The sequence below is a fragment of the Megascapheus bottae genome, chromosome 14 (genome assembly GCF_031878675.1).
Source record: "Megascapheus bottae isolate mThoBot1 chromosome 14, mThoBot2.hap1, whole genome shotgun sequence".
NCBI classification, from domain to species: Eukaryota; Metazoa; Chordata; class Mammalia; order Rodentia; family Geomyidae; genus Megascapheus; species Megascapheus bottae.
This window is the reverse complement of record NC_143522.1, coordinates 52,723,436-52,736,577: the sequence shown is the minus strand read 5'-3', so window position 1 is coordinate 52,736,577 and position 13,142 is coordinate 52,723,436. Positions and strand designations below refer to the sequence as shown.

The window sequence follows — 13,142 nt, the reverse complement described above, 5'->3', positions numbered from 1 at the left end:
TAAGTGAGAAATTTCAGTCCAGGCCAGCCTCAGGAAAAGGGAAAGGGAAAAGAAAAGAGGGGAGGGGAGGGGAGGGGAGGGGAGGGGAGGGGAGGAGAGGAGAGGAGGGGAGAGGAGAGGAGAGAACAGGGGAGGAGAGGGACCCTACCTAAAAGTAAGTAAAGCAAAAAGGGCTGGAAGCGCAGTTCAAGTGGCAGAGTGCCTGCTAGCTAGTACAAGGCCCTGAGTTCAAAAAATCAAAACTAACTTTAGAATTCTTTTTGGAGAATCTTTTTGGACAGAATACAGCGTTAAGTTTATAATTCAGAGCTCTTTGTTCATGGATTGAAGGCTTAGTTGCCAACCTGTGGCACTACTGGGAGGTGGTGAAATTTTAGGAGGCAAAACCTACTAGAAGGCAGTCAGATCCCTGGGGGTATACCCTTGGAAAGGATATTGGGATTCTGGTTCCTCCCTCCCTCTTGGTTTCCTGACACCATGAAATGTGCAACTGTTCTCTACCACACTGCCACAATGGATTGCTTGGTCACAGGCCCTAGGTCAACAGAGCCAGACCCAGCTGACTGTGGGCACAAGCCTCTGAACCCATGAGCCAAAACAAAACCATTCTTTCTTACGAGCTGATTATATATAATGCAAATATATATATATATATATATATATATATATACACGCCAGTCCTAGGCCTTGAACTTGAGGCCTGAGCACTGTCCTTGGGCTTTCTCAAGGCTAGAGCTATACCACTGGAGCCGCAGCACCATTTCCGGCTTTTTTTTCTATATATGTGGTACCGAGAAATTGAACCTGGGCAAAGCACTCTTACCAGTAGGCAAAACTCCTGGCCCCCTCTCTTTCTTTTCTTTTCTTTCTTTTTCTTTTTTGGCCAGGCCTGGAGCTTGAACTCAGGGCCTGAGCACTGTCTTTGGGCTTTTCGCTCAAGGCTAGCACTCTGCCACTTGAGCCAGAACAAACTTCCAGCTTTTCTATGTATGTGGTACCAAAGACTTGATTCTGGATCTTTGTTCATACCAGGCAAGCATTCTCCCACTAGGCCAAACTCTTGGCCCAGGATCTTTTCATTTTTAAACTCAGGACCTAAGTACCGTCCTTGTTTGTTTTTTTTTTTTTTTCTCAAGGCTTAAGCTCTACCACTTGAGCCATAACACCACTTTCAGCTTTTCTATGTATGTGGTACTGAGGAATCAACCCTGGCTCTTCGTGCAAGCTAAGCAAGCACTCTACCAGTAGGCCAAACTCCCGGCCTCTCAGTTGTTTTTGTTAGCATTGGAATGATAACACAGTTCCTAAAACCCTTGCAGTTTCCTGAACAACAGAAAAGTCTCTTTCTTTCCTTTCCTCTCTTGTTCTTTTTCTCTCTGCTTGCTTCTTTCTTTCTTTCTTTTTTGCCAGTCCTGAGCCTTGAACTCAGGGCCTGGGCACTGTCCTTGGACTTTCTCAAGGCTAGAGCTCTACCACTGGAGCCTCAGCACCATTCCTGGTTTTTTTCTATGGATGTGTTACCAAGGAATCAAATCCGGGTCTTTGTGCATGCTAGGCAAGCACTCTACCACTAGGCTAACTCCCGGCTCCTCTGTTTCTTTTTTGTGATACTTAGGGCTCAAACTTTTTAAGTGGCTGCTCTTTTTTCTTGCAGATCTTACTGTCTTTAAATTTTTTTAATTGTTAGTATTAAAGTGATGTACAGAAAGGTCACTATTTTCTAAGTCAGATAACAAGTACATTTTTTTGGGGGGGTGGAATCAGTTGTGGGGCTTGAACTCTGGGCCTGGGTACTGTCCCTGAGCTCTTCAGCTCAAGGTTATGGCTCTACCATGTTGAGCCACAGTGCCACTTCCGGTTTTCTGGTGGTTAACTGGAGATAAGTCTCATGGACTTTTGTGCCCAGGCTGGCTTTGAAGTGAAATCTCAGATCTCGGCCTCCTGAGTAGCCAGATTACAGGCGTCAGTCACTGTGCCTGGCCATTTCTTCCTTCACTCCTAAGTGAGTGCTCTTACCACTGAACCACACCTCCAGTCCTGATTTGTTTGACTGATTGTTTCTCAGCTAGTGTTCCAGCTTCCTGTGTCCTTGAGCATGATCCAACTGGGTTAGGCTCCCTGGTAACTAGGATAACTGAGAAGGGGCTTGCTGATTTGTTATTATTACCTTTAAATGTTGTATGAAGGGGTTTCAATTCAGCATGTCAGTTTATGAGTTCAATGTATCTCAGTTTTCCTCCCCCATTTCACCCAACCTATTTCCTCAAGCTGGTTCCATTTTTACATAAGTACATTGAATATTACGACTGTATTCATTCTTCCTTTCTCCTTGTTGGCTTTTCTTCTGGCTGGGATGGCCTCGAAGCACAATCACAACAGTCTGTCTCCCAAAAAGCTAGGACTATAGGCATTCGCCAACCAGCATCTGGCCAAGAATTTTTTATTATTTATAACAAACCCCTTTCAGCCATACCCAAATTTGCATTAATGAGGTGATTTTTGGTGAGTTCCTAGGCATTTATAGAAAGGTGGCTTGTGGTCAGTGGAATCAACTTGCCAATGTGGTTTTCTTTACACATCCATGGAAGGGAGAAGAGCTAGAGAACAAGTTCACTCATCAATAGCCACTTATTTTTATCAATCATTGAAAAAGAAAAGAAAAGAAAAAAACCTAAACAAGATTGTCAGGAGGCCTTTCAGGTTGGCAAATACATTGAACACACTGGAAGAACAATGTGTCTGGAGAAGGCATGGAAGCTCTGTGCCCCACACCTTGCCCTAGGTGTCTACTCTATATGATCCTTTCTTCCTTCTTTCTTTTCTTTCTTTCTTTTTGCCATTCCTGGAGCTTGAATTCAGGGCTTGGCAATGTCCATGAGCTTCTTTTGCTCAAGGTTAGCACTCTACCACTTGAGCCACAGCTCCACTTCCAATGGAGCTGGAAGCTCCACTGTTTATGTGGTGCTTAGGAATCGAATTCAATGGCTTTCATGCACGCATGCTAGGCAAACACTCTACCACTAAGCCACATTCACAGATATATATTTTTTAACCTGTCCTGGGGCTTGAACTCAGGGTCTGAGCACTGTTCTTGGGCTCTCAAGAACAGCACTACTCTACGACCTGAGCCACAATGCCATTTCTATTTTTTCTATGTATGTGGTACCAAGGAATCAAACCCTGGTCTTCATGCATTCTAGGCAAACACTCTACCACTAGGCCAAACTCCCGGCCCATTGAGATATACTTTTGTGTGTGTATGCTGGTCATGGGCTTGAACTAGGGCCTAAGTGCTGTCCCTGAGCTTCTTTTGCCCAAGGCTTGCACTCTACCACTTGAACCACAACTGTAGTTCTGGCATTTTTTCTGATTAATTGGAGTTAAGTTTCATGAACTTTCTTGCCCAAGCCAGTTTTGAACCACAATCCTCAGATCTCAGCTGCCTGAGGATTCTAGGCATGAGCCACTGGCGCCCGGCTAGAGATGCATCATTTACATTTAACTATCGATAAATAAAGTGCATTCTAAGTTCTGGGAACTGTTCTAGTAAGCTAACAAATTGGGGCAAAGAAGAGGGGAGATGAAGAATAATTCCAGATTTGTAGTTGGCTGGCTGAAATGTGGATAGGTTAGAACCTATTTATGGCATCTGAAGTGGGAGAAGTCTTATGGGGTTGAAGGGAGGAGGAAAGTGAAGATTATTAATTTTTCTTCTGCGATTTTATACTTTATTATCTTGAGATTGTCTTGATTATGTTCTATGAAGTTGCTCATTATGGTCCTAAACTATCAATGAAAGTACTGTTTACATTTTTAAAATAATTGAGCCAAGTTAGTAGCTCATACCTACAATCCAGGCAATCCAGGAAGCCAATCCAGGCAGAAATGTCCATGGACGTCCACCCCCCCCCCAAAAAAAAAACCCCAAAACCAAAAAACAAATCCAGCAAAAGGCCAACTTAGAGGTATAGTAAAGTGGTAAAACACCAGCTAAGAGCAACCAAGCACAGTAAGCACGAGGCTCTGAGTTCAAACATCAGTATCTTAAAAATATTGAACATAAGTCATTTTATTTACTTATTGCCAAAAAACTGGTTGGTATCAGAAAATTCCTCATACAAGGGGCTTGAAAATAATATATAGTACAAAGATCATTCATTCTTTCATGTAACACTCCTCCATGGCATTCATCATATCCAGTGTAAGAACTATAGTGTCAAGATGAACAGCTCATCAGAATTTAGTAGTTTACCACAAGATTGTTGAAGAGACATTCTGCCGTGTGTGCTAATAAATGAAACACATGTAATAGAACAGGAGAATGTACAAATAATTAAGAAGTCACTGTTAATTCAGTGTGTGTGTGTGTGTGTGTGTGTGTGCACGCGTGTGCACGCACACGTGTGGGTATGTGTGTGTGTGTTCGTATTGGGGCTTGAGCTCAGAGTCTTGGCATGGTCCCCAGCTTTTTCACTTAAGGCTGGTGTATATCACTTGAGGCACACATCTACTTCTGGCTTTTTGCTGCCTTGGCCAGCTTCAAACCAATTTTAGATATGAGCCTCGTGAGTAGTAGGGTTGCAGGCCTGAGCCACTGGCACCTAGCTTTAATTCAATCTTTATAAGACTACCTTCCAAGCTTAAAGGTATGAAACTATATGGCTATTTAAAAACCTAGAAAGAGCAGCTGGTTACGGTGGCTCACACCTATAATTAGCTACTCAGGAGGCTGAGATCTGAGGATCATGGTTCAAAGCCAGCTTGGGCACTGAAGTCCATGAGACTCTCATCTCCAAAGTGCTACAACACTAGCCTTGAGCACAGAGAAGTTCAGGACAGAGTCCAGGCCCTGAGTTCAAGCCCCAAGACTGGCACCAAAAACAAACCAAAACTATGCTAGGAAATGGTGGTTGACTCCTGTAATCCTATCTACTCAAGAGGCTGAAATTTGAGATTTGAAGGCAGCCTGGGAAGGAAAGTCCATGATATTATCTCCAGTTAGCCAGCAAAAATCTAAAGGAGGAGCCGTGGCTCAGTGATAGAACACTAGCCTTGAGCAAAGAAGTTCAGGGACAGTGTCTAGGCTCTGAGTTCAAGCCCTAGCACACATACATCAAAAGAACTAGGGGGGGAGTTGGGACTGGGAGTTTGGCCTAGTGGTAGAGTGCTTGCTTAGCATGCACGAAGACCAGGGTTCGATTCCTCGGCACCACATACATAGAAAAAAAAGCCAGAAGTGGCGCTGAAGCTCAAGTGGTAGAGTTCTAACCTTGAGAAAATCCAAGGACAGTGCTCAGGCCCTGAGCTCAAGCTCAGGACTGGCAAAAAAAAAAAAAAAAAAAAAGAACTAGGGGTATTGCCCAAGTGGTAAAGCACATGCCTAGTGGGGGTTTGAGTATACAGCCTATTACTATACACATACACAAAAGTTCCAGTCTAAAGTATCCTTTGAGACTCAAGGAAAACTCAACTGCCAGCTATCAGCCCATATAAAGCCAAACGCAAGTTATATATTTCCAACATCCAATGGCACAAAGTAAATCTCCTATTCCAAATGGGAGGAATCGGAGGACATATAGAAAGGATCAAAACAAGACTGAAACCCAGCAGGGCAAATGCAGAATTCTTTAGTTCTAGGCATCCAGAGCACATGTAAGCTCCAAAGGACTTGGACAGCTCTGATCCCATGGTCTCCTTGTTTGCAAGTAACATGAGACCTCTCATAAACCCTTCAATGATATCCTACTATATGCAGAAAATTTGAATTTCTTGCCATGGCCTACAAGTATCTAATTCTCTGATTCTACCCTAAATAACTATCCTCTTAACCAGCTTCACATGAGTCCATTTATAAATATTTTTGCTGGAGGCCGGTAGATCATAGATGCAATCCTAGCTAATCAGGAGGCTGAGATCTGAGGATCACATTTCGAAGCCAGCCTAGGCATAGAAGTCTGTGAGACTCTGATCTCCAATCCACCACCAGAAGTGGTGTTGTGGCTCAAAGTGGTACAGCACTAGCATTGAGCTAAAGAACTCAGGTACAGTGCCCAGGCCCAGGGCTCAAGTCCCATGACTGACAAAAAAAAACAAAAACAAAAACAAAAAACACTCAAGCCAGGTGCCCGTGACACATGCCTATAATCCTAGCTACTTATGAGGCTGAGATCTGAGGATCAAGGTTCAAAGCCAGCTCAGACACTAAAGAACATGAGACTCTTTATCTCCAATTAACCACTAGAAAACTGGAAGTGTCTCAAGGGGTAGGGCAGCAGCCTTGAGCTGAAGAGCTCAGGGACAGTGCCCAGACCCAGAGTTCAAGCTCCATAATCTACCAAAAAAACAAACAAACAAACAAACAAAAATAAACACACAAAAAAAAAAACAAAACTTTTTTTTTTTTTTTTGCCAGTCCTAGATCTTGAACTCCGCCTGAGCACTGTCCTTGGGCTTTCTCAAGGCTAGAGCTCTGGCTTTTTCTGTGTATGTGGTACCGAGAAATTGAACCCGGGTCTTTGTGCATGCTAGGCAAGCACTCTACCACTAGGCTGAACTCCCAGCCCCCCCCCCAATATTTTTATGCACCTAATTTGTGCCAGGTACCTCGTCACACAACAGGTGTTACAAAGATATTATCTGCTCACAGTTCAGTAAGTTAAACTGAACAAATAAATTGCTACTTCAAAGTTTAAAATTTTGCAGTTAAAAGCAATGTGGGCTGGAAGTCAAAGGACACTGACTCTGCCTACATAATTCAGTGACAGCTTTATATCAAAGAAGGAAGTATTACTCCAATGGTATCTGAAAGACAGCTAGTGTTTAAGGGTATAGTCTATGACCCAAAACTAGAAGAAAGCTTTGGACAGGATCCATACAGAACTCTCCAATTCCTCTGAAAATTATCTGGAGGTAAGTAAGAAATTCCAAAAAGGTAGCTTGATCAACTGGTAGGAGAGAGTAGAGAAGAAAAATGCCTTTGCTGGGTCATTATAGAGACTGAGGATGGATATGCAGAGCATTTTTTTCATAACAATGTTTGGGTGTCATATATTAGGAACTAGTTAGAGAACAATAAACACAACTAACCAAATCTCTGTGTTCATAGAGCTTATACTGCAACGTAGAACATGGACAATAAACAAGTATATAATATAAAGATAGACGTAAGAATGATGATAAGAAATAAAGTTGATAAAGGAGTAAAGAACACTGGGATTACTTTTAAGATAGGAGAATCAGTAAAGATTTGATAGAGGAAGGAAGTTTAAACAGAAGACTGAATGATTCAATCTGGGTATTTTTCATGGATCAGCTACTCAATTTTACAGATTTACGAAATACATTTTCAGACTTTGCTGACTTCACCAAACTGACACTTCACTAAAGTGATGATTAAACAATCTTTCCTGTTTGTTTTATCTTGATTATTTGACCATGTGTAATTGGTTCCATGATTAGGCTGGTTAAGACTCAAACTACACATAATTTCTCTACTGATGATTAACTAACCTAGGCTTAGTTATTAACCACAAGTCTACTCTCTCTCGTTCATGTGACTTTTTTTTCACTACTCTTTCAGTCTCAGCTAGATTTTAATTCATCATCACATTAAATATGTTATCCCCAAAACAATAGCTCACCTGACCAGCTAAAAGCCAGAATACAACCAAAATTCTAATTCTCATTCCTATCCGGAGTTAGGACCAATGGATAAAATTCTGAATAACAAAATTAAAATCAAATCTCATCTTCAACCTGACGATGCCTAAGGGTCATCTGCATACATAGTAAAGCTGTTCTCTAGTAAGAATAAAAGGGTGCTTAGCACCAGTGGCTCATGAATACAAATGGGAGACATGGAGGATTATAGTTCAAGGCTAGCCCTGCCAGAAAAATTCACAAGACTCCTTTCTTGGTTTGATGACTTCTTTCCCTATGTGAATCCCATTTATGTCTTTCTCTTACCATATTGTGCTGGCCAGAAGTTTCAAGATTACATTGAAAATGAGTAGAAAGAGTGGACATCTTTGCCTTGTTTCTGATTTTATAGGAAATGGTCACAAAACTACTTGAAAGCAGCTGAAAATGAAAATATAAATTCTGTGTGTGTGTGTGAGTCCTGGGGCTTGAATTCAGAGCCTAAGAACTTGGGCTTTTTCCTCAAGGCTAGCACTCTGCCATTTGAGCCACAGCACCACTCCTGGCTTTTCTATGTATGTGGTACTGAGGAATCAAACCCAGGTCTTCCTGCATGCTAGGCAAGCATTCTACCACTAGTCAAACTCTTGGCTCTCATAGATTCTCAACACCACATAAAAGGAGAGAAAAATAAAAGTGAAGAATAAGACATACTTTCATAAATACAGATTTAAAAGCAAAAGTTTGAGAGTTAAACTATGAAATTCATTGTTTGCAGGCGGTCTGTCTATTCCAAGTAATTTTTAGAAGATGAATCTATCCTCAGAGAAAGATGACAAAGCTCCCTAGCACATTTCTTAGTCACAGAGACTACTTACTAGAACTAGAATTGACTTTGGAGGCATGACTCAGTTGATAGAGTGCCAGACAATAAACAGAAGATTCAAGTCCCAGTCTCAGACTAAAAACAAAAAGGAGGATGGGGGGTGGGTGGGGGGGAGAGTAATGGGTACCAAGACATGTGAAAGGGTATCAATGTATGTGAATTAATGACCTTCTATCTGGCAAATATCATGTAACCCTTTTATTAATTACAATAAAAAATATTAAAACAAAAACAAAAAGGAATAGGAAGTACAAAACAGGAATTAACTACATTATGATTTTTATAGCCTATTATACATTCTGGATCAATAAAAAGTTAACTAGCTGCGGGCACGTGGCTCATGCTACTCTGGAGGCTGAAATCTGATGATCAAGATTCAAAGCCAGCCCAGGCACTAAAGGCCTGAGACTCTTATCTCCAATTAACTCCCAGAAAATGGGAAATGGGGCTTGGCTCAAGGGTAGGGCGGTAGCCTTGAGCTGAAGAGCTCAGGGACAGCACCCAGGTGGAGTTCAAGCCCCATGACCCACAAAAAAAAAAGTTAACTGGCTAAACTGGGTGCCAGTGGCTCATATTGGTAATCCTAGCTACTCATGTAGGAGGCTGAGATCTGAGGATCAAGGTTCAAAGCCAGCCCAGGCACTAAGAATGGAAGTGACCTGTGCTCAAGGGGTAAGGCTATGGCTCAAGGGGTAGGGAGGTAGCCTTGAGCTAAAGAGTTCAGAGACACCACCCAGGCCCAAAGTTCAAGTCCCATAACAGAGGGGGGAGGTGGGAATCAAGTTAACTGGTTGAGATCTATATCAAGGAAGAAAGCAAAGAGAGCAGCCTCTGTCCCTTGTGAACAGCAGCAGTCTAAAATGAACCTTTGATAAAGGAATGAGGCAGTTACAATTTACTTGGAAAATCAGATTTTCCTTCCTTTTATTTTTCATACCTGAGCGATGTGACTAAAATACTTCAGAGCTGTATCCACAGGGCTTTTGAAGAACATCTTCTCCTGAGGTTTCAGCTACGACAACAGTAAAAACCAAAGTGAAAATATCCACAATGAAATGACAATAAAATAATTAGACCTTTTTACAATTGCTCTGTGCAAGTTATTTTGTTCTCCTCCCTCTCTCCCTCTCTCCCTTCCTTCCCTCTCTCCCTTCTTCCTTTCTTTTTTCCTTTTTCTCTTTCTTGGCAGGCTGCTGCCCTTGAGCTTCTTTGCTTAAGGCTAGCACTCTACTACTTGAGCCACAGCTCCACCTCTAGCTTTTTGATGATTAACTGGAGATAAGAATTTCAGAGTTTCTAACTGCACTCCTCAGATCTCAGCCTCTTCAGTAGCTAGGATTACAGGTGTGAGTCATGGGCACCTCCCTGTTCCCTTTGTTAATTAAAGAATCATCAACACTTTATACTTCCAACAAGGTAGGAAGGGGATAGGATGGTCTGTGACAGAAATGAGATGTATACAATGGTACTATAGCATTTCATTTTAACAACTTAATAACTTCCTTGTTTGTATTAAGAGGCTTTTATTATTTCTGGACTTTTTCTGTAATTATGGCTCATATTATATAAATTCCTTTCTATAAATAAATATAAATTCATTAAAAAAAGGAAATGAGATGTACAGAGGTGGAGGTGACTTACATTATCAGAAAGAGCCAGGTACTTGCAAGGAGAACCACAAACAGCACATTTTTCTGAAAGGCATATATATATATATATATATATAAAAAGTTTGATTCTCATGAGCATCAAGTAAGATTTTCCTAACATATATGATAATAATCAAGTAGGCTAGCAAGAAAAGGATTCTTACTGAACTTAAAAAATCATTGTGCTGGGCCAGGAGCTTGGCCTAGTGGTAGAGTGCTCACCTAGTATGCACAAAGACCCAGGGTCGATTCCTTGGTACCACATACATAGAAAAAGCTGGAAGTGGTGCTGCTGCTCAAAGGATAGAGCTCTAGCCTTGAGTAAAGCTTAAGGACAGTGCTCAGGCCCTGAGTTCAAGTCCCAGAATTGGAAAAAAAATCATTCTGTTATAAATTTCTACTACTCTTTTGGTGTGTGTGTGTGTGTGCCTGCCCTGAGGCTTGAACACAGAACTAGCACTGTCCCTGAGTTTTCATGCTCAAGGTTAGTACTCTGCCACTTGAGCCACAGTTCTAGCTTTATGGTGGTTAATTGGAGATAAGTACCTCATGGACTTGCTCAGTATGGATTTGAACTGTGATCCTCAGACCTCAACTTCCTGAGTAGCTAGGATGACAGGAATGAGCAACTGTCTAATCTTCCTGTGGGCCCCCCAACCCCCGCCAGCTGAGTGTTTATTCTTATAAACACAGGAACAACACAATAATTTTTTTTTCCAGTCCTGGGGCTTGAACTCAGGGCCCAGGCACCATCCTTGGACACTTTTTGCTCAAGGCTAGCACTCTGCCACTTGAGCCACAGGCTTTTTCTGGGTATGTGATTCTGGGGAATCAAACACAGGGCTTCGTGCACACTAGGTGAACATGCTACCCCTACCACTGGGCCACACTTTAAGTTAATATGCTTGTTATCCTATCTGCCTGACTGCAAGCACATATTGTGTACTATCAGGAACTCCTCCAGGTGATTTCTGCCCTTTTATCACTTTGCAAATATTTCTAGACTTGCTTTAAAGCTCCCTATGCTCCAATTAATCCCGTTTGAGAAGAAGCAAAAATTCAATTTCCTATTTTTTAAAGTGCAAACTTAGTGGTGGTGCTAGTTATTAAGAAAAATGCCATGTCAGGAGAAAACATCACATGGCTTATGCTTTAGAGACAAACCACTCCAAAATGAGCTGCTGTTACTATAGTGAACTGCCTTGTTCTATCAGCAGATAACCTAAAAGGGTCATATGATCCACATAGAGAAAAAGCTTCTCCAGAGACTACCATACCTGACTGTTTTCCTTTGGGAAAGAGGAAAGATTTTCCCCTAGTTTTCCCTCCCTATTGTTCCCAGCATGAGCTAGCAAGTGAAAGATGGTCTATTTAATTAAAACAAAACGAAAAACACTAAAACACTTCCAAGCCTACACCCTCCTACAGGATAAAGGTAAGGATTAGGCTGTGTATACCGAGACTTCTGCCATGTGGCCATTGCCAGATCACTACTTCCTCTCTCATCGTGTCTTACCTGATTCCTTATAGTCTATCAATGCCAAATGTGTGTAGCCCTTTGCACTGTGGTTTTATGATGTCCTATGCCTATATACTGCTATTATCTTAAAGGAGAATGATAATTAAACAAGAACTGACTTTACCCACTCGTTATCTATACAAAAAAAAAGGGACAAAACTCTATTTCAGTAGCACTTCTGTAAAATCTGACCTTGTGTCACTTCTCTGCAAGGAAGTTACATATGCCTTAAGTTTGTTTGTGTTTTGCTTGTTCATTTATTTTTGGTTTTGAGGCAGGGTCTCACTATGTTGCCCAGGTTAACTTGGCTCATGAAATTCTCCTGAGTAAGCCCAGGAGCAGGGACTACAGGCCACTGTAGTACCTACTTGCCTGGGCCTCAGAAGTATGTTTTACATTTTTAAAATGACATAAAAGCTGGGCACCAGTGGCTCACGCCTGTAATCCTAGCTACTCAGGAGGCTGAGATCTGAGGATCACAGTTTAAAGCCAGCACAGGCACTAAAGTCCGTGAGACTCTTCTCTCCAACTAACCACCAGAAAACCTGAAGTGACCCTGTGGCTCAAAGCGATAGAAAGCTGGCCTCCAGCTGAAGAGCTCTGGGACAGTGCCCAGGCCCAGAGTTCAAGCCCCATAACCAACAAAAAGAAAAAGACTAAAAATCAGCCTGGGAGCATGGCCTAGTGCTAGAGTGCTCGCCTGGCATGCATGAAGCTGTGGGTTTGATTCCTCAGTACCACATACACAGAAAAAGCCAGAAGTGGCACAAGTGGCAGAGTGCTAGCCTTGAGCAAAAATTGTCCAAGGGCAGTGCCCACACCCTGCGTTCAAGCCCCAGGACCAGCAAAAAAAAAAAAGACTAAAAATGAGGTAAGAAGTCAGATACCTGTGATTTCCGTGGCTGTTGTTGGCAATCCTACCCACTCAGAAGGCTGAGAGTTTAGCCGTCAGGATTAAGGTTCAAGACCAGCTTGGGCAGAAAAGTTTGAGTTCTTAATAAAAAAACAGGGCTAGAAGTATGGCTCACATAGCAGACCATCAGAACAACAAGCATTTAAACCCAAAGATCAATCTTTGTTACAATCCACAGCTTCTATACCATGACAGGCCTACCAAATGATTTACACTCTAAATCACATAGACAAGGCTAATCAGTACATCTAGATGAAAACATCTTGGCCAGAAATGGAGAACAAGTCACTTACCCAGGGTCATACACTGCTTACAGAAAATATGGCCACAGTTGGTGACAAAGAAATGAGCCCCATCTTTACGGAAACAATGGTTGCAATGAAACCAATCCATTCTGTAGCAGATAAAGAGTAAGAACAATATGAAGAATAACTGAATTAACGGCTGTTCCAAACTCCATGCAATATTTGGTTTAGTTTCTGGTAGCTTGGGATTATGAGCATATTACTGTGGGAATTTCAATAGGTCATAAGGAAC

At 41.9% G+C, this 13,142-nt stretch overlaps 1 protein-coding gene across 1 annotated transcript in view; it reads right to left on the bottom strand.

Moving 5' to 3' along the window:
- The window catches only part of Rnf212b (ring finger protein 212B), a 36,000-nt gene that overhangs the window by 22,517 nt on the left and 341 nt on the right, over positions 1 to 13,142 (bottom strand). Inside the window, exons 2-4 of the mRNA XM_090345257.1 lie at positions 12,899 to 12,999; positions 10,166 to 10,218; positions 9,462 to 9,536 (exon numbers count right to left, since the gene is read on the bottom strand). Of these exons, the coding sequence (XP_090201383.1) occupies positions 9,462 to 9,536; positions 10,166 to 10,218; positions 12,899 to 12,998 (228 nt within the window). The 5' untranslated portion in view covers position 12,999. The remainder of the gene's footprint in view (positions 1 to 9,461; positions 9,537 to 10,165; positions 10,219 to 12,898; positions 13,000 to 13,142) is intronic.